The sequence below is a fragment of the Myiozetetes cayanensis genome, unplaced genomic scaffold, assembly GCF_022539395.1.
Source record: "Myiozetetes cayanensis isolate MyiCay16 unplaced genomic scaffold, myiCay2020 scf5-8, whole genome shotgun sequence".
In the NCBI taxonomy this organism is placed as follows: Eukaryota; Metazoa; Chordata; class Aves; order Passeriformes; family Tyrannidae; genus Myiozetetes; species Myiozetetes cayanensis.
Window position 1 is genome coordinate 36,240,358 of NW_026087742.1, and position 25,653 is coordinate 36,266,010.

The 25,653-nt window shown below is 40.4% G+C and overlaps 1 protein-coding gene across 1 annotated transcript; it reads left to right on the forward strand.

Moving 5' to 3' along the window:
• Positions 1–25,653, forward strand: MTNR1B (melatonin receptor 1B). The gene is made up of 2 exons (XM_050333684.1): positions 1–305; positions 24,640–25,653. Exons 1-2 carry the CDS (start codon positions 89–91, stop codon positions 25,506–25,508), a joined length of 1,086 nt encoding a protein of 361 aa, XP_050189641.1. The 5' UTR covers positions 1–88; the 3' UTR covers positions 25,509–25,653.

Below are 25,653 nucleotides of genomic sequence, written 5' to 3' on the forward strand. Positions count from 1 at the left end.
CGGCGCGCCCCTTAAAGCCATTCCCACCGCCCGCGCGGGTAGAGTCCACGGGGCTGCCGCCGGGACACGCCGGGACGGGGTGTCCGCGATGCTGGAGAACGGCTCCCTGAGGAACTGCTGCGACCCGGGCGGGCGCAGCCGCCTCGGTCTGGCGGAGAGGGAGGCGGGGGCGGCGGGCTCCCCGCGGCCCGCCTGGGTGGTGCCGGTGCTGTCCAGCGTGCTGATCTTCACTACCGTGGTGGACATCCTGGGCAACCTGCTGGTCATCCTCTCCGTCTTCAAGAACCGCAAGCTCCGGAACTCAGGTAAGGGCTTGAGCCCCGCACCCCGCCCCGGCGGCGGCAAGGGGTGGCGAGCGCCAGAGTCCTGCGTGCACCCATGTCCTGCCGCTTCCAGCTGTCCCGAGGAGCCCAGCCTGCTTGTGGAGTCCGGGCGGGCCGTCCGCTGAATGCGGGGGACCAGAGCCCCCCATCTGTGCTTGCCCTCTCGTGTGTGCAGGAACCCCCTGGCGCTCAGTGAACCCTTTCCAGCGCACCGAGCCCGCACTCCCTCGGGCCGCGCTCCGTCCTGCTTGGCCCGGGAGAGAGGAATGCTCTTAATGAAGCATTGTGTGCTCTCTATGGAGCTTCCGAGGAAGGGGAATCGGTGAGAGGGAATCGGTGCCATCCGCTTAAAATACCGGAGACAAAGAGGGTGTCCAAAGCGGTTGGAGGAAAAAAGAAGTTAGAGTTTTTAAAACTTGCTCAGAAGTCCTGAAGATGTGGTGCTGTACATGCGCGGGAAAGCAGCTCAGCCCTCGCTCCGCAGCCTGCAGCAGAGTTCACGGCAGTCTGTCACGATATCGTCTTTCTTCTTGTCTCCTCACCTCATATGCTTCAACCAGAATGCAACAAATAAAGTGGGGTGTTTTCTTTGAATCATGTCTATTGTTTTTCCCTGTGTGTGCTAAAATGGGGCTCTGCGGTTTTTATTTGCTAAACTTACTGGCTTTCTCTCCTCATCTCTGCTGGGCTGGTTACACGTGTCTCAAACTATAAAACTGTAGTTAACCACCAACTTCTCGGATTTCCCTCCCGGCCAACCTCCCTGATTCGCGTATCTCCCCCTGCGTTTGGATACTAGACCCCCACCCTCCTCCCACCGTCGGTGGTGCCGGCTGTTCACTGATACGCAGAGCAGGGATGCTGCTTGCCTACCTGCACTCGGGTGGCTGGTGGGTGGTGGTGCAGTATAAGGTGGTACTCCCGAAATAGTGGTGTGTCTACTACAGTTCTCGTAGGACCAAGCAGCTCCCGGAACTGTTCCCTCCTCCGGGTCTTGAGTGCCACTCTTTGCCATGCGCACGCAGTTGGGGGTAAACCAAACTTTGTGGGGAGCTGAGCGAGGTCCGATATGCAAGCTCCCCTGAACTCTGGGAGCCAGCGGGCTCTACCGTCGGTCCTCTGGGTGCTCCCCCAGCACGGGGAAGGAGGGGCAGATGCTGACTTGTTTCTCCGGGGGGGGGGGGAGTTTGTTTGTGATTTGAGGGATGGTGGGGGGAGGTGGTTTGTTTTTGTGTTGTGTGTTTTTTTGTTTGATTGTGGGTTTGTTTTTTTTTTTTGTTGTTGTTGTTGTTTTGGTTTTTCGGGGTTTTTTTTTTAATAGTGTCGCTTCCCAAGCGCTGATTTGTCTCACGTGCAGTGTCTAGAGCTCCTGCTAACTAGGATAACTAGGAGAAGGCGTTCATTCGCCCTTGCTTTAAGTTAGATCATACTTAAGGGCAGTAACAGTTTATGGAGGGGTGAATCTTGCTCTCCCTCATGGTTGCACCTCTAACTGCAGGCGAGGGATGCCGGCGAGTCCCGTTTTCGTGGGGCTGAGCAGTCTCAGCCCAAGGACCAGCGCCAAACTTGAAGACGTCTGGAAGGGTTGTCTGAGTGAGGTAGGGAGCTGCCGGTCCTTTAGCTCCTGCCCGGGCTGCACGTCCAAGGGGATCAAGCCGCTACCAAAAGAAGCAGAGCCGTACCGGGGTGGCGGCTCCGGCACATCCCGGGAGCCGGAGCCCTCCGTTCCCCGAGCAGGGCCGTGGCCACGGAGCAGCGCCGGGCGCTGCCCCGGGCGAGCAGAGCGGAACTGGGGGCAGGGAGTCCCCCCCGCTCCCTCGGGACCCCCGTGAGTCACCAGCGCTCTCGTGGCTCCCTCGGCGCTGGAGGAAGGCGCGTTCCCGAGGGATTCGCGCCTGGGCTCCAGAGGGAGGAAGCACCCAAGGAACAGGCTCTCGCTGGAGGATGGCCGGCCCGAGGCATCAAGTCCCGGCTGGGGGGCAGCAAAACAGGGGCTCTCCTCTGAACCGTTTCCTTCGCTCAAACTACAGCAGAGGGGAGGGTTTGGACTGGAAGAGAGAGTGATGCCTGGAAGAGTAAGTTTCAAGATACTAATAAAAGTGCTCTGCGGCATCCTAGGACTTTGGGGTTGGGGGGAGGGGGATTGTGGGGGTGTGGAATCTTATCTAATTCAAATGCCCACTAATTGATCTCCTTCTAGGATCATCCCTAATGTGATGTCACTGACCCTATCCCAACGATCTCTTCATCTTTGATAAGTACTGTGAAGAACAGGAGGAAAATCCTTCTGCATAATCTTCATGAGGTTAAATATCTTTTAAATTGCCAGTTCTGAGTTTTAAATCAGGGAGAGATGGCTCTTGGAGGTGAAAGGGAAAGAGGATAGTTTGGTAAATGTCCACAGAAGTCTTTTCAAGAAACATTTCTTAAAGAAGGAGCAGAATGGAAGAGGACTGCAAACTGATGTGGGTGGAGTGATAGAGGGGATGGGGAAGTGGTGGAAAGCTAAGGCAGTACATGGGAGCCCTCAGCCTCTGACAAGGAAGGAAGATGGAAAATGAGGTGGACTTTCAGTTTTCCTTTCTGAGGAAAACAAGAAACAACATATTTATACTTGCAAGGAGAGTGAATGTAGTAGAAAGTGAAATGATGAGGAAATATGTAACAAAAGGAGTTAGAGCTGTAATAAGAGATGTCAGAGAGGGACAAGATGTAGTTAGTGGAATGGTTGTGACAAGAGACAGGACATCCAGATGATCAAAGAAAAAAGGAAGAGCTATAGCACCACGAGCACCCAGTTCCCTTTGAAGAAGCTAATGAGAGATTTTTCTTGGATAAGGATGAGAATTTGGGACTTCAAATAAGTCACAGGTGTATAAGGAATAAATTAATCAGCTTTGCCCACTTCTGCAGTGCAAACACTAATCTTGCCTTCTGAAAGCAAAACAGGACTTTAGCACTTTTCCAGGATTTATCAACACTATTCTGTCCTAGACTTTACAGAGAAATCTGATAATTGGAAACAATGTAATTATGCATCACTCTCCTGAAAATTAAGGCATGATCAAAAGTAAATCTATTTTAATGCTGTTATATAATGGGAGGCTCTAGAATGGAGTGAAGTAAAATGACCCATTAGCCTTTAAGCTGATATGTATTATGATCAGCAAGAGAGAAATGGAGAATGGATAGGACTTGTGCTTCTAGACATTGCTCATTCAGTCCTCAAACGGTAGGAATTTTGCCAGCCTTACAACAGAATGATTGATTGTACAGAAGCTTCTTTCCCATTTTGAATTTGGTTTTAGGGAAAATTTGTGAAGACTCTTCCAAGTAATGCATAGCATAATTGGTATGAATCAATGTGCTTGTCTTACATAACTGCACCCAGTCTTTCTGTGAGAGGCTGAGCAACTTCTGATCTCTAAAAGTGATTTAATTTACAGAAATTAATGCTTTTATCAGTTCTAATTTGGGAGGAGAGTAATTTCATCCAACACACTACAAAATGAAATAAAACTTAATATATGGAAATAACAAAATTAAATTAGCCTGTCTTTCTATTTGAAATGTCAAATGTGCTCTGAATTTTCAAAAACAATTATTGATTTTGTGTGTCTTCGATTAAGCATGCCCAGATGAAGACAGCTTTTAAAATGCTAAACTTTTGAAGTGCTAAAGTTTACATGTGTTCAACCGTCACTGCTGGATGATCAAGTATCATGAAGGTGCATCAAGTCAATCAAAACCACTATATGCTTTTAAGAATTTCAGGATACATTTGAATAGCCATAGCTATAAACATAACATTATGGGGTGGGTTAAGAACCTGGTAGGAAGCACTCCAGAAGGTGGGAACTGGCAAGGCATCTCCCACAGGACAAAGATAAAGCAAACCATTTATATTTCATTGGCCTTAAAGCCAGCATAAAATCAGTGAGAAGTGAGAATTAGGCACATTAACTCAATATCATTTTAAAGAGTAATGAGGACTTGAGACCCTTTGACTTTTGGAAGAAGGTCTAATATTAGCCTTGGTGCATTGCCAAAGAATACATTAGTGGAAAGTGATATTTTTAGTGTATTTTGTCAGCCTTCTTCACTCTCTGCAGTATTTTCCTTTCTATATATAATAGCTAACACAGCACAATGAGATTCTGATTTCCATTTGAATAGCAAGGTGCTGTTGCAACACAAATTAAATGAAAATTCATGTTTCTTTTACCATGTAAGAACATGGATATATTTGCATGTTTAGTTCTGCCTAATGTGTATGTGACTGTAGAGACAGAAAATACTTCTCATAGATACATCTGTAAAAAACCCCACCATTTAAGAATGTAGAATTCTAACTTTGGTACTCATCTGTCTACTAAATAAATGTGTTCAGCAATATAACCAAGTCCTGTAGTCTTTTTCTATGCTCTTTGCATAGTGCTCACTCCACAACTCTGTGATATAGTTGACAGTAAGTTTTCTCCATTGTTAAATGCTGGGTTTAATTATTCTTCATCTCTTTGGTCACACCAGTTCTCTTTCCCTCCTTTATTCCTCCCCCATAATTATTCCTATCCACTGGCGTAGAGGGCAGTTGTCTCCTGTAGTGGAATTCATCTCTCGGAAGACTAAATTGAGAAACCTGTTTCCGAACTTCTTCCCTTTGGCTCCCTTTATAATCAATGTAGAAAAATGAGCATTTTCAGGGAACAGTTAACCTAAAAATTTTTTTTACGCATCTACTTTAAGATAGCTGATTCAGTCCAAAAAAGTATTAATGTCTCTCCACTAAAAACAAAGAGAAGCAAGAGGGACTGTCTCAATGTAGCCACCTACATTTAGATGGAAAGAAATCAAATATGAAGTCAGAAGACATAATGTAATTCTTCTAGTAAATTGTCAAGTTTCATTTTTAAAATGGCACATTTTCTTCCTTCTTACTGCCTGTCCTCCAAGAGATCATGTTGATTTAACTAAGACTGACATAAAAAAAAAAAAATTACCAATACAACTGATTGTTCAACATGCTTCCTGGCTCCTGAAACCACTTGGAAAAATTGCCTTTTAATATCAGTAGTGATACTGACAAGAATATATTTTGATGAGCAGAGCATGAGATCACACTCTTATGGGATCAGATTTGTACTCATGACATCTTGAACCCTGGGACTGTGTGTGTTTGGCCTTCGCATTCTTTCTCACATTCAGCTTGAAGCTGCTCAGTACTAAGGAACTGAAAGGACTATAGGTTTAACATTCAAAAAAAAGGTCATGGAACTCAGCACTTAAAATAAAGATTTTCTATCTCTTTGTAATAATACTGTGGTTCAAAGTAGCTTTTAGTTTATTTAAACTTTGTGATTATTAGTTGCTAATTTATAGTGGATACTTTTACTTGTAGAACTATAACTGTCATTAACTTAAATGGATCATTTCTTCACCTGGTGAGAACTTTTGTGCAATATTAATGGAGAATATGCATATTTACCTCTCAACCATTTTTTTCCTTCCCATAATAAAAAAGCCAAATGCTTTTAGTTTCCTCTAATTAGCCAGGGTCTGAATTTCCCTGCTTGTTTTAGGCCTTTTACATCACTTATCCAAACTAAATAAATAGGTCTTCAATAAGAGACACCTGAACTGTTCATAATAACGGAGCTGAAGGACCACCAATACCTTCAAGAAAATATTAATGTCCTGTTCCACTCTTGTCTTTTCCTGGATGGACAAAATGGACCTGGTATGCCTTGAAGCCACATTTTCCTTTTATGTGATAGCATCATATAGATGGCTGTTCTTGGTGCAGTCACTTGCTGATGCAGCTCTTCTTTTTCTTTTGTTACACAACTATTCCTTCAGTACCTGACCTTATACCTCATGTTATTATACTCTATCCACTTTCTGCTCTTTTAGTCCTCAAGCAAAAAAGGATCTTGACATTTCCCTGTATCAGTGTAGGCTCTCAACTTAGAATTATCACAAAATTTCATTAGTTCTCTTTGTGTTTTGTGACATAATACTTCTGAAACAAACAAAATTACTTCAATGTAGGTTATCCCCCTCTGGTCCAACAGTTTTCTTTCATCACCATCCAGGCAGTGGTAGCAACAGACTGAGTGGTACCCTGGTGATTCCAAGGCTAGATCCATTTAGAGCAACCTCTCAGATACAGAAAGTCCAAGTCCAGCTTTCATTAAATAAAGATGATCAGATTTGTTGGTGCAGCCACTTTGTGTAAGCTTTGTATAAGCATTGACTTTTATTCCATCTATCTTTAACTATATCGCTTATTTTCCTATCCTCTCAAGCTAGTTTCTCCAGCCTTGCCTACAATTAGGATGAGATTAAGAGCCCAAGGATTTCTTGATTCATTCTTCCTTTGCAGCAATTCCCCACCTTGAATGCAAGTCCCATGTTAGCACATAATCTATGGTAGACAAATTAATCTTCCAGAAGTGGCAACGCTGTTTTACTGTTCTCATTGCTCCTCGACTAATTGCTTTCTGGCTTACTGCGAGCACCATTCATGCAAACAGATACAGCATTTGTGCAGCACGACAGCAAGGCAAGAGGAAATGGGTAGTAAAGTGTGGGAGCACCACAGCTGCAAGTGAGTCATGGCAACACTGCTCTTTGGGATGCATGTGGAAGCCAAGCTCTTTTCCACAGCCTGAGAGAAATCTGCACTTCCCTACTGGCAGTAAGGACCAGAGAACAATTTCAGCCCCTTTTTACAGGTTCCACATGTAGCTTCTCTGTCCTTTCAGAGCAGATGACACTATTTCTGAGATAACAGATGTTAAAAAATTCCTACCATCAAGTATACTAAATCTCTCTGACATTTTGATTGTAGATATGCTAATTCCTCACCTGCCAGCCTGCCTTGTCCCCAAGACCACCATTAAAAGTGGTCCTTATTAAAAGTTCTAGCAAAATCTTTCTTCAGACTAGGAACTGTTTTAATTTGATTTTCAGGTTCCCCCTCCCCAAGTAACTTGTTTTTCCTTTTTCCTTTTGTTATTGTGCTGAAAGACCATTTTAGTCATTTTAGAAGTCTTCACAAAGCCAATGAGGTTTAGAGGTGTTGTCAATTCCCATTTGATCAATTTTTGCCTCATTTCTTGCCCTCAGTATCCTTACTGAGACCATTTCTCCTCCATCTAGATCTGGAACTTTTTCTTACATTTTTTCCCTCTTTTGGATGCAACTTACAGAGAATATTTTTGTAACTTTAATATGAAGAAATGCCAACCTTCCTCCTCATTCAAGTCCCTAAGCTCCTCAATACACTTGATTTCACTTTCCTAATTAGCTTCTTTTATTTATCAAAATGTGCAAGCCCCCTTCTTAGTTATATTTATTTTGTTTGTTCTTCCATTTAATTTAACCAAAATAATCCTGTTTGCTTTCAATTCAACCATATTTTCTATGACAGGCTCTTCAGGGACGTCTTTATTCTTTATGCAAACAAAGGCCAGGATGTGTTGGCAAATAGTCTCTGTATTGAAGAAATCTGCTCGGTGTATATCCAGAACTCAGTGGCCATTTGTGTGCTTATTTTCCTCTTTACATATGAGGACCTGCAGTGTCCCATTGTTAAATTGGTTCCATTATTATTTTCCTACTACAAGGAGGTGTTCTCATCCTATTGCATGTTTCCGCATCCTTCCATGCACAGTCTTTACAACTCTTCCTCAATGTAATTTTGGCTTTTATCAAAATGTATATCATCCTCTCTCTCTCTTGCTGTCTCTCCCTTTTTCCCCCTTTTATGAAGACAATAGACTTTTCAGTTAATATTTCTCTTTTCTGATCACTAGTGCAATTCCATTCAAACAAAATTGTTTCCATGAAGTTTTATTTTTATTTCTTATTGGTTTTGGATCCCCTATTTTATTGCATAGGTTTCTGGCACTCTTTTACTGACTCTGCTGCCTTTTACGTTACCCCTCCAGCTGAACTCCTCAGTGTTTGAGCTCCTAGTTTCTGTATTTTTTGTCACCACCTTCTTGAAGCCAAAATTCCCTTGCCCTGAGTGTTAAATGAAGAAACTGCATGATTCCTTTCAAGTTCTCTTTCCATCTCTCAATTTCAAGTTCTTTTTGTTCATTCTGCCAGATTGGATTGCAAGCTGGTATCCCATATGCTTAGGTGAAGTCTGTCCATGAAGATATGAAACCTCCTCTCAGAAAATACCACCAAATGATCAATACTCTAAATCTTTCTACATCACTTCTAGAATTATTCAGTCATGTGCCTGTGATTCATCTCATACTTCTAATTACACTTCTATTCTCTTCCTGGAGAGGAAACAGAATAAGTTCATCACCAGTTCCATCCTCCTTTTTTGAGACTTGGTTCAAACAGTAGCCAGATGAGAACATAAATCTTCGAAGTTACTTATGAAATAATAATTTTGCTAACCTGTTCATAATTCCAAAAGTAGAAGACTAAAGTGAAAAAACAGTATTGTTCATTTGCAGACCAGGAAAATTACTTTAACAAAGGAAGTATCCTTCAGCAAAAGTAGGTAAATCTTGCAAGTAAATTTAGAAAAAGTGAAAAGCAGAGATTGTTCTAGATGAGACGAAATATAAAGAATACAGAATTTAAAATATTTGGGAAGTAGAAAGTTTGTAAAGTAATTATGAGCCTAAAGGGATTGAAAAAACATTTAGGAGTACAGAAACATCATAAAGTAGAAAAATAACTTATCTATAAATCTACATCACAGGGAATCCAGATTAGTTTAAAATTGTGATCTGAGGCAGCTTATTCTGCAACTGTAGAGTACTTTGTATCCTTTGAAGCACCTGGCAATACCATAGGAGATAATATCTAAATTATAATTTTCTTTTATCCTGTAGAGGAAGTATTCAGTTTATTGATAAGTGAATAGGAAGTTTATTGCCAAGATCAGCTCCAAGACACTTTTATTTTAGAATATAATGGTAAGTTCTACCCTACTTAGTAGATGGAGCTTTTGTGTGTTTAACTTTGGAGGAAATAAAATGATAAGCATTTAGTTAAGCTGCAGAAGTATAAGGATTTCCTTAAACCTGTAATGGAAGAATTTAAAGGTATATTTATGTTGTGTATTTCATTTGGCACAAGTCCACTCTACCCCTGTTCTGAGCAAAGGAAAATCAAAGGATAGTGTTCATGTGATGCTTCGCCTGCAACAGCATAGCCAGGCTCTCCACAGGACCAACTCTAACACAGCCAAAGAGCTTTTTTTTTATTCTTTTCAGAGTATGAATAAGCTTCTCTCATCTACCTGAAATATCCAATACAAACATACTCTCAGATACAGGAAATTCAAATGATCTCTTAGCAGCTGTATTATGGCAATTCCCATGTGTCTGAGCAGCACTCCCTTTCCTGCCAACAATCTCCTGGACTCTGGACTGCAGTTTCTTTTTCAAGAATCGCTGACTGTATGAGGAATGACCTCTCTGCAGTAAAGCTCTATTCTTGGATGGACTGGCAGAAGCAATTCACAGACTCATGGTGCTCTTTGGCACAATCAGCCAAAGAGCTATGAGGCCAAACCTCCTCTCAGAGCACTAGGGCAGCTCATTTTAAAAGATTATTTTTTTCATCTATTCTTAGCAGATATATATTCACCAGGTGACTTGAATCAGTGTGCTGAGGACGTTATAGGAGACTACACTCATCTCATTAAATCGGTGACAACCAGTTCTCTGCCTCTGGGAGTAAATTCTACTCCTACTCCAACTCAAATCTATTATGAGTACCAGTATCTTCAGGTATGCTCAAGGTTTTAGCTCTTAAAAGTTATTTTTTACAAGTGCATATTGGTACCTTGATGTAGACTGTCAAGTGCATTGCCTTGTTCCCAAGAATACGAAAACAGCTATGTTATCCTGAGTTGATAAAACAAAGCCATTTTTTTGTCGTTGCATAGCGGAAGAAATGCTATGGCAATTTTCATCTATTTCATTCTATATTTAAATCTTTCACCTTGATATGGGCATAAAACAGGTTTCCTGACAGGAAAAGCCTAGAGAAACATATCCACATCACTGTGGGTGCACCTCCACTGTCCTCCCTAACAACAGCAGCTGCTTTAGAATCTTTTGGTTTACTTTTGATCTCAATATTGATAAGGACTGAGCTCTTTTAGAGTCATCATTTTCCTGACATTTCAGCTGTGTAGGCGACAGTTATGTCTTGGCATGATAGCAGATACCAACAGCCTAAACACACTCATCAAATGACTAAGATCTTGACTGTTGGGATTATATTTTAATTATTTACTCATTATAGAGGTATTTGAATTCACTGTTTAATAAATGCTGCTTAAATTATGTCTGGAGAAGAAAACATAACCCTTCTGTCAAAGTTACTAATTTTTTTCACCTGCTTTTTACAGACTTGGATTGGTTTCAGTATCTCTATGAAGACTACAATAATTTACATGACGCTTCCACAAACATTGTCACTTTTCTGCTACAGAATAACATCTGCTCACCTGTTGTTTTAGACTGCCATATTTGCACAACGTAGGCAACAATTGTTGTCAGAAGATATCACATGCAGCTCTGTGGAGCTAGCAGTCTGACTAACAGGAAAAATATCCACTTAATACATCAGCCTTGTAAATATAATTATGTTAACTAATTGTAAGTTCAGAACTAGCATAGAATTGTAAAATATATCACTGCAAAGAGGACAGGAACTTATAAGTGGCATCCTCATGTCTCTATAATTTTCTCCAAGCCTGAAAATCTTAGTGTCCTCTCATTCTAAAGCCAGGTCCATTTTCCCCAAGACTTCAAGTATATACAGCATTTAATGTGAGTTCTGAGAACTGTGACTTATGGTTCTTAAGAGTCTTGGGAATCTATATTCACGAGACTAAACATTCCAGCCAGCTTGTTTGAAATCAGTTGTTACTCATAGGAATGTACAGGGTGTAATTTTTGGATTGTTATGGAGGAAAAATTACTTGATTAATAGGGGTCTGGTATCTTTGTATGCCTTTGTCTTGTTACATTAGTGGACATTAAAATTCAAAGTCCCCTGCCACAAGTCAGATAGTACACTCTTATGTTCCAGGTGTTTTACTGGTATAAAATATAGTGTCAGAAAATGACTTTTGTGCTGTGGAAATTTAGAGCACTTCTACTCAAGGACATAAAGCCTCCCTGTGATATCTCTAAAGTGACTGCAAAAGTACTTGCTATTATATTCACAGATGGGGTTACAGCCCATGGACAACAGATTGTTTTCTGCAATAAGTTTTCATGTTAGCAAGATTTTCCTATATTTTTGATGCTTTCTTTTGCAGTCCTTAGAAGTAAAATGTGTAAAATATTAAGCAGATTTTGAAGCAGGTCTTGTAAAAAGATGGTTTATGCACAGTGATTTGCCTATAAAAAATTATTTATGGGTAAGTGGATTAAAAAAGTTTAAAAGATTTTACCTAGGATTATGGCCCTGGGTATGAAACATCAGCTACACAATCCAGAGTCCAATTTCAGTGCTGGACATCTGTCGTTTCAAAGTAGAGGAAAAATTAACTAATTTGAGATCCTGTAATTATGCCTTTAGATAATCTGAAAACAATGTAATCCTCTTTAGTCACACTTATGAAACACCTGGTAGGCTAGGACCATAAAAACTGTAAAACTTGCTGTACAGTCAGCTTCCTGGTTCAATATGAAGCAAGAATATCTGTTCTGCTTATGGAGAGCAAACGAAATATTGAAGTATGTGACCTTCAAACACAACATTCTCCTGTAGCATATAAGAAAGTGATTTTCATTTGAGACTGATTTAGTAAAAACTATATTGGTTTTGATCCAGTTTGTAGGCATATTCATACAGTAAAAGATGTGTGACTCCGTATGTTACACAGACAGAAGTCACCCACTGCTCTTTCTGGATCACAGGCCACCAGGTCACTCATGGAGATAACACCTAGGACTCCTAGGACAAGGGATTAGTCTGAATGGCTAGCTGCAGTTCACAGTGCTCAGAGCTCATCAAAGTAGCACGTGCAACAGGATCCTGCAACCTTGGCAAGCTGAACCTAGTATGTGAATAGGTAAGGAGGAAAATTCTAGCCTTGCTAAAGCCAATGGAAATTGCTTTGCAAAAGTGATTTTGCTAGGAGCTGGTGCCTCCTGCCTCTTTCTGCGCAGCCCTCACCACACTCCACCCTCCACCCCTTGGAGGGTGTACCTTTTCTGGTCTGTAGATTTATGGGTCTGTAAATGTTTGTTAGTCCATATTCTCTGTTTGGTTCAGACCACTATGTCCAGAGACTGCTCAGATTCTGCTGTCACAAGGAATCTGAAGACACAAGGATACCTAAAACAAAGCCCCATGTGCTGTAATCCTCTCCTGACCAAGCAACTCCAGCTCGTTGTTAATGAGCATGTCTCGTCTTTACATGCACAGTAACAGGTATGATGTTAGATGCCCTCTGCTATTTAGCAGACCAAGTAGAGCCCTTGTCTCTTGCCAAATCAACAGTATTCCCTAGTGAAAAGAGTAAATATCCTATATACTTACTGCTTCCCAGAACAGTTCAGAGGTTATTGAGTCTCCATGGCTGCAGATAGTCAAAACCTGACTGCACACGGCCATGAACAACTCACTGTATCTGATCCCTCTGTGAATGGGAGGGTTGGACTAGATGATCTCCAGAGATCAATTCCAACTTCCATGATCCTATAGCTATATTGGTTGAATGCCTATGCCTATCACCCCTCATTTACCTATCTCACCAATATCATGGCTCACAGCCCATGCAGAGCAGAGCTTTTGTCTAGACATTTTGCAAGGTTTCTACTGGCTCTCAGAAAAGACCTTGATTCAGCAAATGATCATTACAAGCTTTGTCTGTATTGAGTTGAAACACAAACCAGATAATACTTAGGAAGAGAATACACAATCATTTTCTCCAAAAGCATTTTATTTATTCACATGCTCACATGCTGTTTACAAACCTATGAGTATCGTTATAAGATGAATCATGTCAGTGTACTTTGCTTTAAGACCTTGTTTCCAAAAGAAGCAGATGGCACAGACTGACAACAGCTTCTCAAGACACTCATCTCTCTATGCATGTACAATGATGAGGCCTTCCTAAAGCTCAGGACAAAAGGGGTAAGACTTTTCCTCACTCAAAGATTATAAAAACCATTTTCAGCAAGTGTTATCTATTATCTTCCTTGGTGAAACAGGAAACAAAAGAAAGCAAAAGAAGATCATAATGAATGGGCTCCAGAGGGTGTTAGAAGCTTTTGCAACTTGTCAACCTAAGTGTTTTCCATAATAGATTTTCCTGTATACTCTGTTAACTGCAGTGTGTCAGATCCCATTTTATAAAAATCCAGCATCCCCTACTGTGTCTTGGAGTTGAACATAGGAACCCCCAAAAGTACATAGCAGCAATACTGGGCTTAGATTTGATTTCTTTTTGCAGATGTAACCAGTTGACATGTACATTGAATGTATTTGTTTCTGACTCTGTAGGTGTCACATGCTGCAAGTCCTTCGTCTGATAACCAAGTCTCTTGGCTGAGTATGTCCCACAGTTTGCAATAGTCCCAGTTTTATTCACTTCACATACCTGTCTGATAACTTAAGCATCTTCAGTAATATCTTAAGCCTTATATTTTAAAATAGAACTATTTAATATCTGCTAGCAGTTATTTGTTTTGTTTTTTTTTAATTCAATTAATCTGCTAGTAAATAAGAAAATAAAATTAAACACAAACCAAATGGTTTTACAAAACAAAACATGGTTCTAGTTTGAACAAAATTATTTTGATTTTTCAATTTCCTGTCCTCCTTTCTAGAAGAAGGTGGAAGTTAAGTTATTCTAAGGACTTGCGCACTGTTTTGGTGCTGTAAAAAAGGAAAAACAACCCCATAATTTCCTTTGACACAAATTTAAGCTAAAGACAGTAGCAAAGGTGAAGGTAATAGAAGGTAATATTGAAGGTCATAGAAGATGAACTACCCTTTCATACAATATAAATTAATATCTGCCAGGGCATAAAAATTTTCTACAGAGTTTTTAGGAGTCAAATATCCTTACTTTGTTTACTTCCACACTTCAGTCTTTTATAGTTGATCTGAAACAAGTTTTAGGGTGGGTTTTTTGTCTGTTTTTTTTACAAAATAGCATCCTACAAAATGTTACATATTTCACTTCTTTTTTTCTATGACATGACATATAGTGTTGACAGTGAAAAAAAAGTTATTAAAAATTATAGGTTGCCTAGCTCTTTATAGGATCTAACTAGATTGCACCTGTTGTATTTTACAGCTTTTCATATTAGCCCCTTTGTCAGCAGTAAATGAGTTTTCATACTTGCAGTTGTGCATGTAGGTTTCCTATTCTTTCTTGGTTGAAGCAATCAACAGCTGTGATTACTTCAAGAGAAGAAAATTAGGCTTTACATAGTGGCAGATACAGGAAACACTATTTCTTTCATGGGCCAGTGAAAAAAACCAGTCTGCTTTCGTTGTCATTTAGTACTTGCGCTCAGCAACTGGAGGTTTTGAAGCTAGGCTGCCACTGGTGCCCACGGTGCTAAGCATTCAGAGTAAAGGTCTTAGCTTCACTCCCTGCATGAAAAGCAGTATTACCCTAGATAGAGACATTTAAACTGAAAGAGGGTAGATTTTAAACTAAAGAGGGTAGACTTAGATTAGATGCTAGTAAGAAATTCTTTACTGTTAACGTGATGAGGCACTGGAACAGGTTGCCCAGAGAAAGTTGTGGATGCCCCATCCCTGGCAGTGTTCAAGGCCATGTTGGATGGGGCTTTGAACAACCTGGTTTACTGGAAGGTGTCCCTTATCATGGCAGGTGGTTATAACTGAATGATTTTTAAGATCCTTTCCAACCCAAACCATTCTATGATTCTCTTAGCAACAACTTGGGCCTTTTGCCATCCTAGACTACCCTGAAGTTAAGAGCCTGACTTTAGTGTTAGCGTATGGGTATAAGGGATCTTCATCCCTGAACTTGCTGCAAAATGCATCTCAATTACAAAACCAGGCTAGTTGCGTGGAGTGGCTGACAAGCTTCTAAATGAGAATGTCACATCATAGCACTCAGACCGCCACAACAGAGGAGCCTGAGAAAGAGCTGTGCTTCTGCATGGTGTCACTAAAACCTACTGTCTCCCTCACAGAAACAGCTGAATTGGTACAGACCAAGGGCATAGTTAGCCTCATGCTCTGTCTTTAACTGTAGATGTAAGCAGCCACTGAGGAGAAATAGTGAACAGAGCAACCCTGTGCAATACTTCTGTACTCTTTCCACTTATGATTCCTTCCAGCTCAGAAGGTTCCCTGATCTTACTATATTATGTCTGTTGAGTAACCTTCAACTGGCATTTCTTACTTTTCCAGACTTCCTTTGAGGTAAAACTTTTACAACTGCAAAACCTGTTAAGGATTTATTACCTGTTGCTGAAACCACCCCTTCTGTTTGCTTTGAATTCAACCAGCTTGACTTAATAGCTCTAGCTCTTTCATTGGCTCCATCCCTCAGTACCAGTATACCACTATGGTGTCGCTTTGGAGCAGCATGCTGGACTGGTGCTGTCCTTTTTTTCCAGAGTGTCCCTAACAGAGGTGGTATTATCTATTAAAGAAGAGCAAGAGCAAAGTTCATGAACCTGGATTTTTCTCCTAATGTGTCTTGGGCAAGTCCCCCCATCTCAGTTTCTCACCTGTTAAATCATGAGAAGAATTTTCAATTTTAATTTTTTTTTGCATAATAATGAAGAGCACTCTGCAATGCAAGTGATAAGGCATGTATTCTGATTCTAAGCTGAAATTCTTCAACATAACCTAGAAAGAGACAAGCACAATAACCCCAGAAGAGCAGCAGGGCTAGTGAGTAGGGCACTGCCTATGGGAAAGTGGATGTGGGAGACATAAGCTCAAATTCTTTTTTCAAAGAAAGGCTCTTCTTCCATGGAAGTGTCTTAACTACTAGGCAACTGAATTCTCTATCAGTTGACTCTGTCTTGCCTCTTCTGCTTCCCGTCTTATCTCTGAGAACATCCAGTGCCAGGAAAGTTCCTGCAATCTCAGAAAGTATCAGAAGCCTAGAAAAGTATTTATCACCCTGTGAATGTACTATCTGATTAACGATCAGCATTTTGCTCTGGAAGAACCCACCACTTTCTTTTGCCTGCTGCCCTGTTGGACGATGCGATGTCTGTTGCGGCTCATGCACCAGGTGGCAACAGAGAGTCATCAATCTCCCCATTCTCACCAGAGGGAGCCACAGGAGAGCAAAATTACACACGTAGGAACTACAAACCTCAAGCCTTTATACTAAGTTTTTAACAGCACAACACTTTTGCACCTGTAGTCTATTAGGAAACTCAAGGCAGCAAACTCACAGCAAGGACTTGTGTTCCCATATTTAACCTGAGGGAGAACATGGAGAAAAAGCAGAGGCTTTGTTTTGGGCTGTGTTCATACCTGAATGCTAAACATGCTAAAATCATGATCTCAAAAACACATCAAACAACACTGCAACCTAGGTGCCTCTCTTCAGCAAGGCTGTGAGAGCTCTCCTCCTGAGAGGAGAGCTGCCTTATAAGCTAAAATTCAGCTCCTGCAAATGCAGCTTCCAGCACTAACTGGTAGTTGCAGATGTAGGGCCAAGAATACAGGTCTATCCCCGTCCAGGAGTCTGCAAGTCACTGAGACAAAATTTCAAGGTCCATTTTGCATGCTATGCTTCTGTTCTTGAGTCCTGCATTCTTCTGGGAGTCATTTATCAACGATCTGGACAAGGGGATCAAGCACACCCTCAGTCAGTTTGCAGACAATACCAAGTTGGGTGGGAATGTCAATCTGCTGGAGGGCAGAAAGGCTCTGCAGAGGGATCTGCAAAGGCCAGATCAACGGACTGAGGTCAGTGGTATGAGGTTCAACAAGGCGAAGTGCCAGGTCCTGCACTTAAGTCACAACAACCCTAGGCAGCTCTACAGGCTTGGAGCAGAGTGGCTGGAAAACTGCCCGGTGGAAAAGAACTTGGGGTGTTGGTCAACAGCAGAAGAACATGAGCCAGCAGTGTGCCCAGGTGTCCAAGAAGGCCAATGGCATCCTGGCCTGGATCAGCAATAGTGTGGCCGGCAGGATCATCCCCCTGTACTGGGCACTAGTGAATCCCATGTTCAGTTTTGGGCCCCTCACTCCAAGAAAGACATTGAGGTGCTAGAGTCTGTCCAGAGAAGGGTAATGGAGCTGGGGAAGGATCTGGAGCACAAGTCTTGTGAGGAGCAGCTGAGGGAGCTGGGGGTGTTTAGCCTGGAGGAGGCTCAGGGGACACCTCATCGCTCTCTACAACTACCTGAGAGGAGGTTGTAGCCAGGTGGGGCTGAGTCTCTTCTCCCAGGTAACAAGTGAATGGACAAGAGGAAATGGTCTCAAGTTGCACTAGGGGAGGTTTGGATTGGATATTAGGAAAAGTTTCTTCATTGAAAGGATTGTCAAGCACTGGAACAGGTTGCCCAGGGAAGTGGTGGAATCACCATCCCTGCACATATTTAAAAGAGGTGTAGATGGAGTACTGAGGGATGAGGTTTAGTGGTGGACTTGGCAGTGGTGGGTTAACAGCTGAACTTGATGATCTTGATAGGTACTTTTCAACCCAAATGATTTTGATTCTATTCCCAGTGATGACTTTTGCTTTGTACATATCACAGGAAAATTATACTCACCAATTATTCTAAACAGTTTCATAGAACACACATTTCCTAAGAAAGAAATAACCTGAATGTTCCATAAATCAAAGACCAGCTTTGATTCATTGTTTATATTTTTCAGTAGAGTCTCTAAAATATACTGTTCTAATGAAAATATATTGCTTCTCCCTTTCCCTTACATCAAAGTCTGTAGTATACCCCACTAATATCTGAAGTCATGAAACATAACTACAAAAGAGCATATCACTGCTTTTAAACTGTCATATTCAAAGAAAACAAAAACCCATCTGGCACTTGTTTGGAGTGTTATGTTAAACCTTCTGTTAGTGACACACTGTTGAACATCATACCAGATTAACATGTCTCAGTAAATCAAAGATTATCCTAGGTCTTGGCTTGTAATGTCTTAGGGAATTCGAATGTCAGTATGTGAAAGACTTAATTCTCTGCTCCACCTGCTACCGGTGTCCATTTCTGGTTCTTTTGTTCCTGCTGATATGAACGGAGTTTCATCTGAATAAGTCTAGCAGGTTCTATTCTTTCTGATGGATTGTGAGGAGACAAAAAAGTTGACACAGGAGATTTTAAACATATTTTTAAATTACCTATTTTAAAAAAAACACCAAGATCTACAGGAGCTTAAATACTGTAAAAGAATACTAATCAAACAAGTCAGAACTCAAGACAAAAATCAGTAGGATGTAAGAAGCATCAGCTTTTCTGCAGGAGCAGCTTATGTCTCTCCACATGCCGTTTAAGCCATTAAGCTGTATTAGCTGAGCCACCTTCAAAAGAGTAACAAAAACCTCCCCAGCCCTTGGTTCTGCCTGCCTACCTTGTACCAATTCTTCAGTCCCTCCAGAGTCAATATTTCCCTTCAATATTGAAAAGCCAATCTTAAGAACAACCCCCATAAACAAGCCTGAAGTGAGCTTCAAGAATCATGTGACCTGAAGGCCAGTAGAAAATATGATAGGTCAGAAATGCAGGTGTCACTGGCAGCATCAAGAATCAGCAGTAAGGTGGCCAGGACTCCCATTTAAAAGACACACCTGAAAGGTTAGTGGAAGTCCTGGCTCTGAAAGCATAATCTTCTAATTTGTTATGTAATTCTTTCATAAAATATGCCAAAATTCACTCAAATTTTGATAATCAGCTGAATAAGTATGGACATGGATAGATATACAATGAAAAGCTCGAGGAGTGGGATCTACCACACAGTTCCATCACAGTTACCATCTGTTTTGCCAAAATCCTGAATTCTGAATTTGTACCTTTCTCAGGTTTGCACTCAGAATAATCTGCTTCTTAAATGGATATTCATCCTTAGTTTCAATCTCAGGAGTATTCTTATACAACCAGGAGTGGAGACATAGACACCTAAAGTCAATTTTATACCAATTTGCTCACAGTTGAGTATTCTCCTGTTTTATCTGGTCCAGACCTTGAGACTCACTTCAATGAGGATTCAGAAGGTTCTAGAGCCTGAAAATTAAATTTAAGCCTCTCAAAGGGTGACATTGTACAAGAAAGTTCAAGGCAATATAAATATCAGGGCTGAATAGTTTCTATTACTAAATAGTAATTATAGACAAGAGGAGATTAGAGGGGTAGTCTTATTGACTGAAGGACTGATTACTTTCTTCAAACTGAAAGATACGCCTTTTCACTCTCTATGCTGGTCTAGACTCAAACAATACATCCAACAAGCCACTTGCTGTAGTGAATCCTGGTCAACAAGCCTTGAGATTTGTGTACTGCTACTTCTTTTTCTGAAAGTAAAAGTTGTAGGAACTATGAAAGGAGTCTAGACTTTGACTTCTGTTCTTTATATCCAAATATAATTCAAGTGTTTAATTTTATTCAAAGTAAAAGAAGAGTCATAGAATCATAGAATTAACTGGGTTGGAAGAGACCTCTGAGATCATCAAGTCCAACCCTTGATCCAACCCCACTGTGATTACTAGATCATGGCACTCAGTGCCGCATCCAGCCTTGTCTTAAAAACCTCCAGGGACAGTGAATCCACCACCTCTCTGGGCAGGCCATTCCAATGCCTGATCACTCTCTCTGTAAAGAATTTCTTTCTAATATTCAACCTAAACCTCCCCTGACAGAGCTTAAGCCCGTGCCCTCTTGTCCTACTGCTGATCGCCTGGGAGAAGAGACCAACCCCCACCTGGCTACAACCTCCTCTCAGGGAGTTGTAGAGAGTGATGAGGTCACCCCTGAGCCTCCTCTTCTCCAGGCTAAACAACTCCAGCTCCCTCAGCCTCTCCTCATAGGACTTGTGCTCAAGTCCCTTCACCAGCCTCGTTGCTCTTCTCTGGACCCGCTCCAGCACCTCAATATCCTTCCTGAACTGAGGGGCCCAGAGCTGAACACAATACTCAAGGTGCAGCCTCACCAACGCAGAGTACAGGGGAAGGATCACTTCCCTGCTCCTGCTGGCCACACTGTTCTTGATGCAGGCCAGGATGCCATTGGCCTTCTTGGCCACCTGGGCACACTGCTGGCTCATGTTCAGCTTCCTGTCAATCGGCAACCCCAGATTCCTTTTCACATGGCTACTCTCCAGCCTGTCAGTCTAACTTTTTTTGAGGATGTCTATTACTGGGAACTCTGCACAGAAATGATTGGCTTAATTTTGTAGAATGATAGGACTCTCATTTACTTCATTAAAGCCAAGATTTTGCCCTGCTTCCTTTAGTAAAGATAAATTTCTACATGTAGTTTTCAGAGTGATATCATAGAGAAACTCATGTTCTCATAATTCTCAGCCAATACAAAAGGCTACTTAATTATAAACAGTCCTGATTGTAAAAACAGATAGGTTTTTAGCCCATAAACCCATACAAAGAGCTTTCCCACTTACATTCCCTCTGAAGACATAGAAATAAACAGTCTGTAAAAGCAACTCTGAGTTCTCCCTCAAGGATAGCATATGGAAATGGAAGAATAAAATAACTGAGTCATTGATCCTTGGCATTTAAAAAAACCCACCAATACATTCTAGTTATATTCATACCCTTTCTGCCTTACCTGTCCCTACTCCCTACATTTGTTGCTACACAGCATCCCAAGTTTGACAGAAGAAGAAAGGGCAGTGAAAAATGCAACAGTCTGCACAACAGATTGTGTAGAAACAATTTTTCTGTCTTGAAGCTAGGCATTTGTATGTTAAAGACAAGAATAATGGATGCAGAGGAGTACATATACAAGGAGGAACATGACTGTAGCCAGGGGAGGCAGATCAAAGAGGGTGGTGTCTGTATGCAATGTATAACAACTTGTTAAACAAATCCGTAACAATCAAAACACAACCCGATAAAAAATAAAACACTATGATATATAACTAATCATTTTAGCCAGTTTAAAACTGGCTTAAAAGAGAAAGAAGAAAAACTTCCAAGTGGTTGATGATTGAAATTGCTATTGGTTTTGATAGAGACATTAAAAGTCAGTTTCCCTTTCAGAAGGTAGGCGCTTAGCCCTTAGAAATTCTGACCTTATCAAAAAGTTTGTTCTATGAGTAAATTCCTACAATATCAAGTCATATCAAGAATACAAGAGGGTGTGACAGTTCTCTTTTTCCTGTTAGCTGAAGCAAGAAAACTTCAATATGCAAGAATGCCTCATGAAATATCAATCTACTTCTGCTGCACCCAAGGTCACTATCAGAACTTACTTTCCTTTTTGTGCACTCAACTATCTATGTTTAAAACAGCACAGATGTGTATCTTTTTGAATCCTTGGCAAGATATTTGGCTTTTAATAGCTACTGCTTGTAATTAGGGGGCGTTCCACTCCAGTGAAAAAAACATTTCCTATAAATGAATGTAATTCTCTCTCTTACGGAACCAAAGTCCAGGAACAAAGTCCATTGGGTAAATTCCAGAAGTAATTATAATAATTCCAACTAAATGAACATTCTGTGCTTTCTATTTTGTTGCAAGCAGCAAAAAGTTACCTCTTTAGTTATCTTATGAATGTAATTTATGCCATTCCAAAAGTTGTGACTTAGGTATATCAAGGAGCATTTACTTTCTCCAAGCACCTAAAAGATTTCTAAGACCTTTGATTTCTCAGTATGTTACTTATATTCTATGAATTAGAAAACTCCCTACTTTTGTAGACTATTCATTGCAGTAATATAACATTCAACTTAATTCTGCAGTCAGCCACAAAGACAGAAAAATATCACTGGGCCTTACTTTGCAGTGCACAGTGTGCACACTCAACCCTGTAAACAGCCATAAAAGTGACAAATCACCTAAGGTCTTTATAGGTATTTGAAAATTTTTCTTCTGGGTTATAAACTAGTATATTATGGTTTTGACAAGTTCATTTCTAACTGTATTTATTCATTGCACCTGGAATTTTCAATATGTCCTAAACTGCACACAAAATTTTGAAAACATCTTGTTAAATGTACTTTGCAGTCAATTTCCAAATATGGTTGAAAGAGCGGAATGCTCACTCTTTTTCAACAGAACAATTACTTTCTAGACATAAGCTGATGCTGGAAGGTCTTAGCATTTAGATTCATCTTGGCACACACCTCAGACTAAATTCTTTTTTTTTTCTCCAAAAGGCATTCTAAAACATTTTAAAAAGCATTGTCTCCCTTCTTCCTTCTCTCCCTTCTTCTCTATCTTCTAATGTCAGATAAAGTGATGAAAAAAGGTAAGAGAAATCCTTGTTGCCATGTTGTAAATACATTATGACAAAGACACCCCTGTACTTTCGTTAGTTTTGTCTTTTATTGTATTTACCATATGGCTAGAAGAGACCTTCACAGTCATCTCATTCTTCCTATACTCATAACAGGGATCAGCTTTATGTAGGTCAGTACTGACAAATGCTTATTTAACGTTTTCTTACAACCTTCACTGGCAGGCTCAAAGCGAGGTGTTCTCATACTTATTTCTTCTTGCCATTAAATTCTTTTCCTCAGTGTCTAGTTTGAAACTTCCTTGTTGTGACTGAAGCTTGTTTATATTGACAACAATCGTGGGAATAGGTTATATCCTTCCTAATTTGTTTATCTGAAGTTATGTTCTGCTCAATTGTCTCCCTAGTTTTTCAACATTTCCTCACATATCATGAAACTATAACTATGAAAACACTTGTGTAGCTTTCTAAAATACATAAACCAGGATACTAAATACATAAAAAGGAGCTATCTAAAATATGTTGTACACCACTCTTGAAATGAGTCATGTTTTGTAGGTACAGATGGATAATCCTGCTTTCCATTAAGTTCACTAGCTGTGGTGCAAATTCTGATGATCAGAGTTGTCCCCTACAGTGTATGGGAGAAAGAGAGCTCCCCATTCCTTAATTCAGGAATGTAAAGCAGATGTAAAGCAGATGGAGCAAGCAGAGTAGAGGTGAAATTCTGTAATTTTTTGATCGGTTTATTCCTACATAGTTGTTGCTTTTACGATTTCCAGCTAATGACGTTCTTAAAATGAAATGGAGAACTGCTTTGCTAGATGAGGACTAGAAAGCTTGGACTTTGTAGAAATGAGCATCCAACTGCTCCTTTAAAAAAATTATTATGTTCCATGCACAATTTTAAAAATTACTGGGGTCTTCTGCATATCTGTTCATGCTGTGAAGGACTTCCAGAAAAAAAATGAGTATGCAAACCAGAAATATATTTTTTGCTACCTAAATGCCAAGAATCTGAAGTCTATCTTCAAGAGTAAAGTTCTTAAAGAATGATTTTGCATTATGATTTTTCAGGAATATAGCTTACTATCTCACTATTTTATCAAAATACCCTCAGATGCAATGCCCAGAAATTTCAAACTGATGAAAAAGACACTGTTTAAAGAGAGGCAATATGGCTCAACCATATCAATAAGATTTTTCAAAATGTCATCAGTAGGAAAAATTCTAAAGAATCCTTCCATGAATTTGAATACTTTCTGTTGCATGCATGCATTTTTCATTTGTATAATTAAACATGCCTTTCCACAGAGGGTGGTAAAGGCAATTAATTCTTCCTCAGTCAATCCAATGGGAAAATAACTGCAGTATGGGTAGGCCATTTATGCAGATAATAGCTATACTACAGACTATTGTGTAGCAATTTAGAGTACACATAAACCAGCACATCCTCCTAACCCTGATAGACCTAGCCTTTGTATGTCCTCCTTGATACTTGTCAAGCCTGTTAGTATTCCAGTGATAGGTTAGAATGGCATAATGGTTTGCCTACTCAGCACAATTTAGATTTTTTTTCCTTTTCATCTTATTCAATCCATCTGCGGAGTTAGCTACACTGAAACAATTCAACACATGCTTATGTAATGTCTCACTGATGGTTATGTTTACTGAAGATAAAAATAGCAAGGAGGATACAAACTAGTCAGCAACAGATTTGAAACATCATGTTGCTGCAGATATTTCCATGCTGTTTTAAGTTGAATTGTGAAATTATTTCCCTATTGATCCTGAATACCCACTGCTTGCTAGCATCATCAGTAATTTAGCACTGCAGATATCCAAAATAATGTTATATATTCTCTTCTTTTTCACAACTGTTCTTGCTTTCATACTTATGCCTATGTATTTTTCTTTTCCCCCAGGTAATGCATTTGTGGTGAGCCTAGCTTTGGCTGATCTGGTGGTGGCCTTGTATCCATACCCACTGGTGCTCTTAGCTATTTTCCACAATGGATGGACGCTGGGTGAAATGCACTGTAAAGCGAGTGGCTTTGTGATGGGACTGAGTGTAATAGGCTCTATCTTCAACATCACTGCAATTGCAATAAACCGATATTGCTATATATGTCATAGTTTTGCCTATGACAAAGTGTACAGCTGTTGGAACACCATGCTGTATGTCTCCTTAGTCTGGATATTAACAGTAATTGCAACCGTACCAAATTTTTTTGTTGGCTCTTTAAAGTATGATCCACGCATCTATTCATGCACGTTTGTCCAGACTGCAAGCTCATACTATACCATAGCTGTTGTGGTAATTCACTTCATTGTCCCTATCACCATTGTGAGCTTCTGCTACCTTCGAATTTGGGTTTTAGTGCTTCAAGTCAGAAGACGAGTCAAATCAGAAACAAAGCCAAGATTGAAACCAAGTGATTTCAGAAACTTTCTTACCATGTTTGTGGTTTTTGTGATTTTTGCCTTTTGCTGGGCACCACTTAACTTCATTGGACTGGCTGTAGCCATTGATCCTACAGAAATGGCACCAAAAGTTCCTGAATGGTTATTCATTGTAAGCTACTTAATGGCTTATTTCAACAGCTGCCTTAATGCAATTATATATGGACTTCTTAACCAGAATTTTCGGAATGAATACAAACGAATTTTAATGTCACTGTGGATGCCAAGGCTTTTCTTCCAGGACACATCCAAAGGAGGGACAGATGGCCAGAAGAGCAAGCCTTCTCCTGCTCTAAACAACAATAACCAAATGAAAACTGATACCTTGTAACTATGTCATAGTCAACGCAAGAGTTTGAGGTGGAGAAAACCAAGAATATAGTTGCAACGTTGTGGTCATTCCTGCTTGCTTGTGTATGGTGGGGGGATTCCATCTGGATAGCACTTTATGACTGGAATACTGTCTTGGTAAAGCA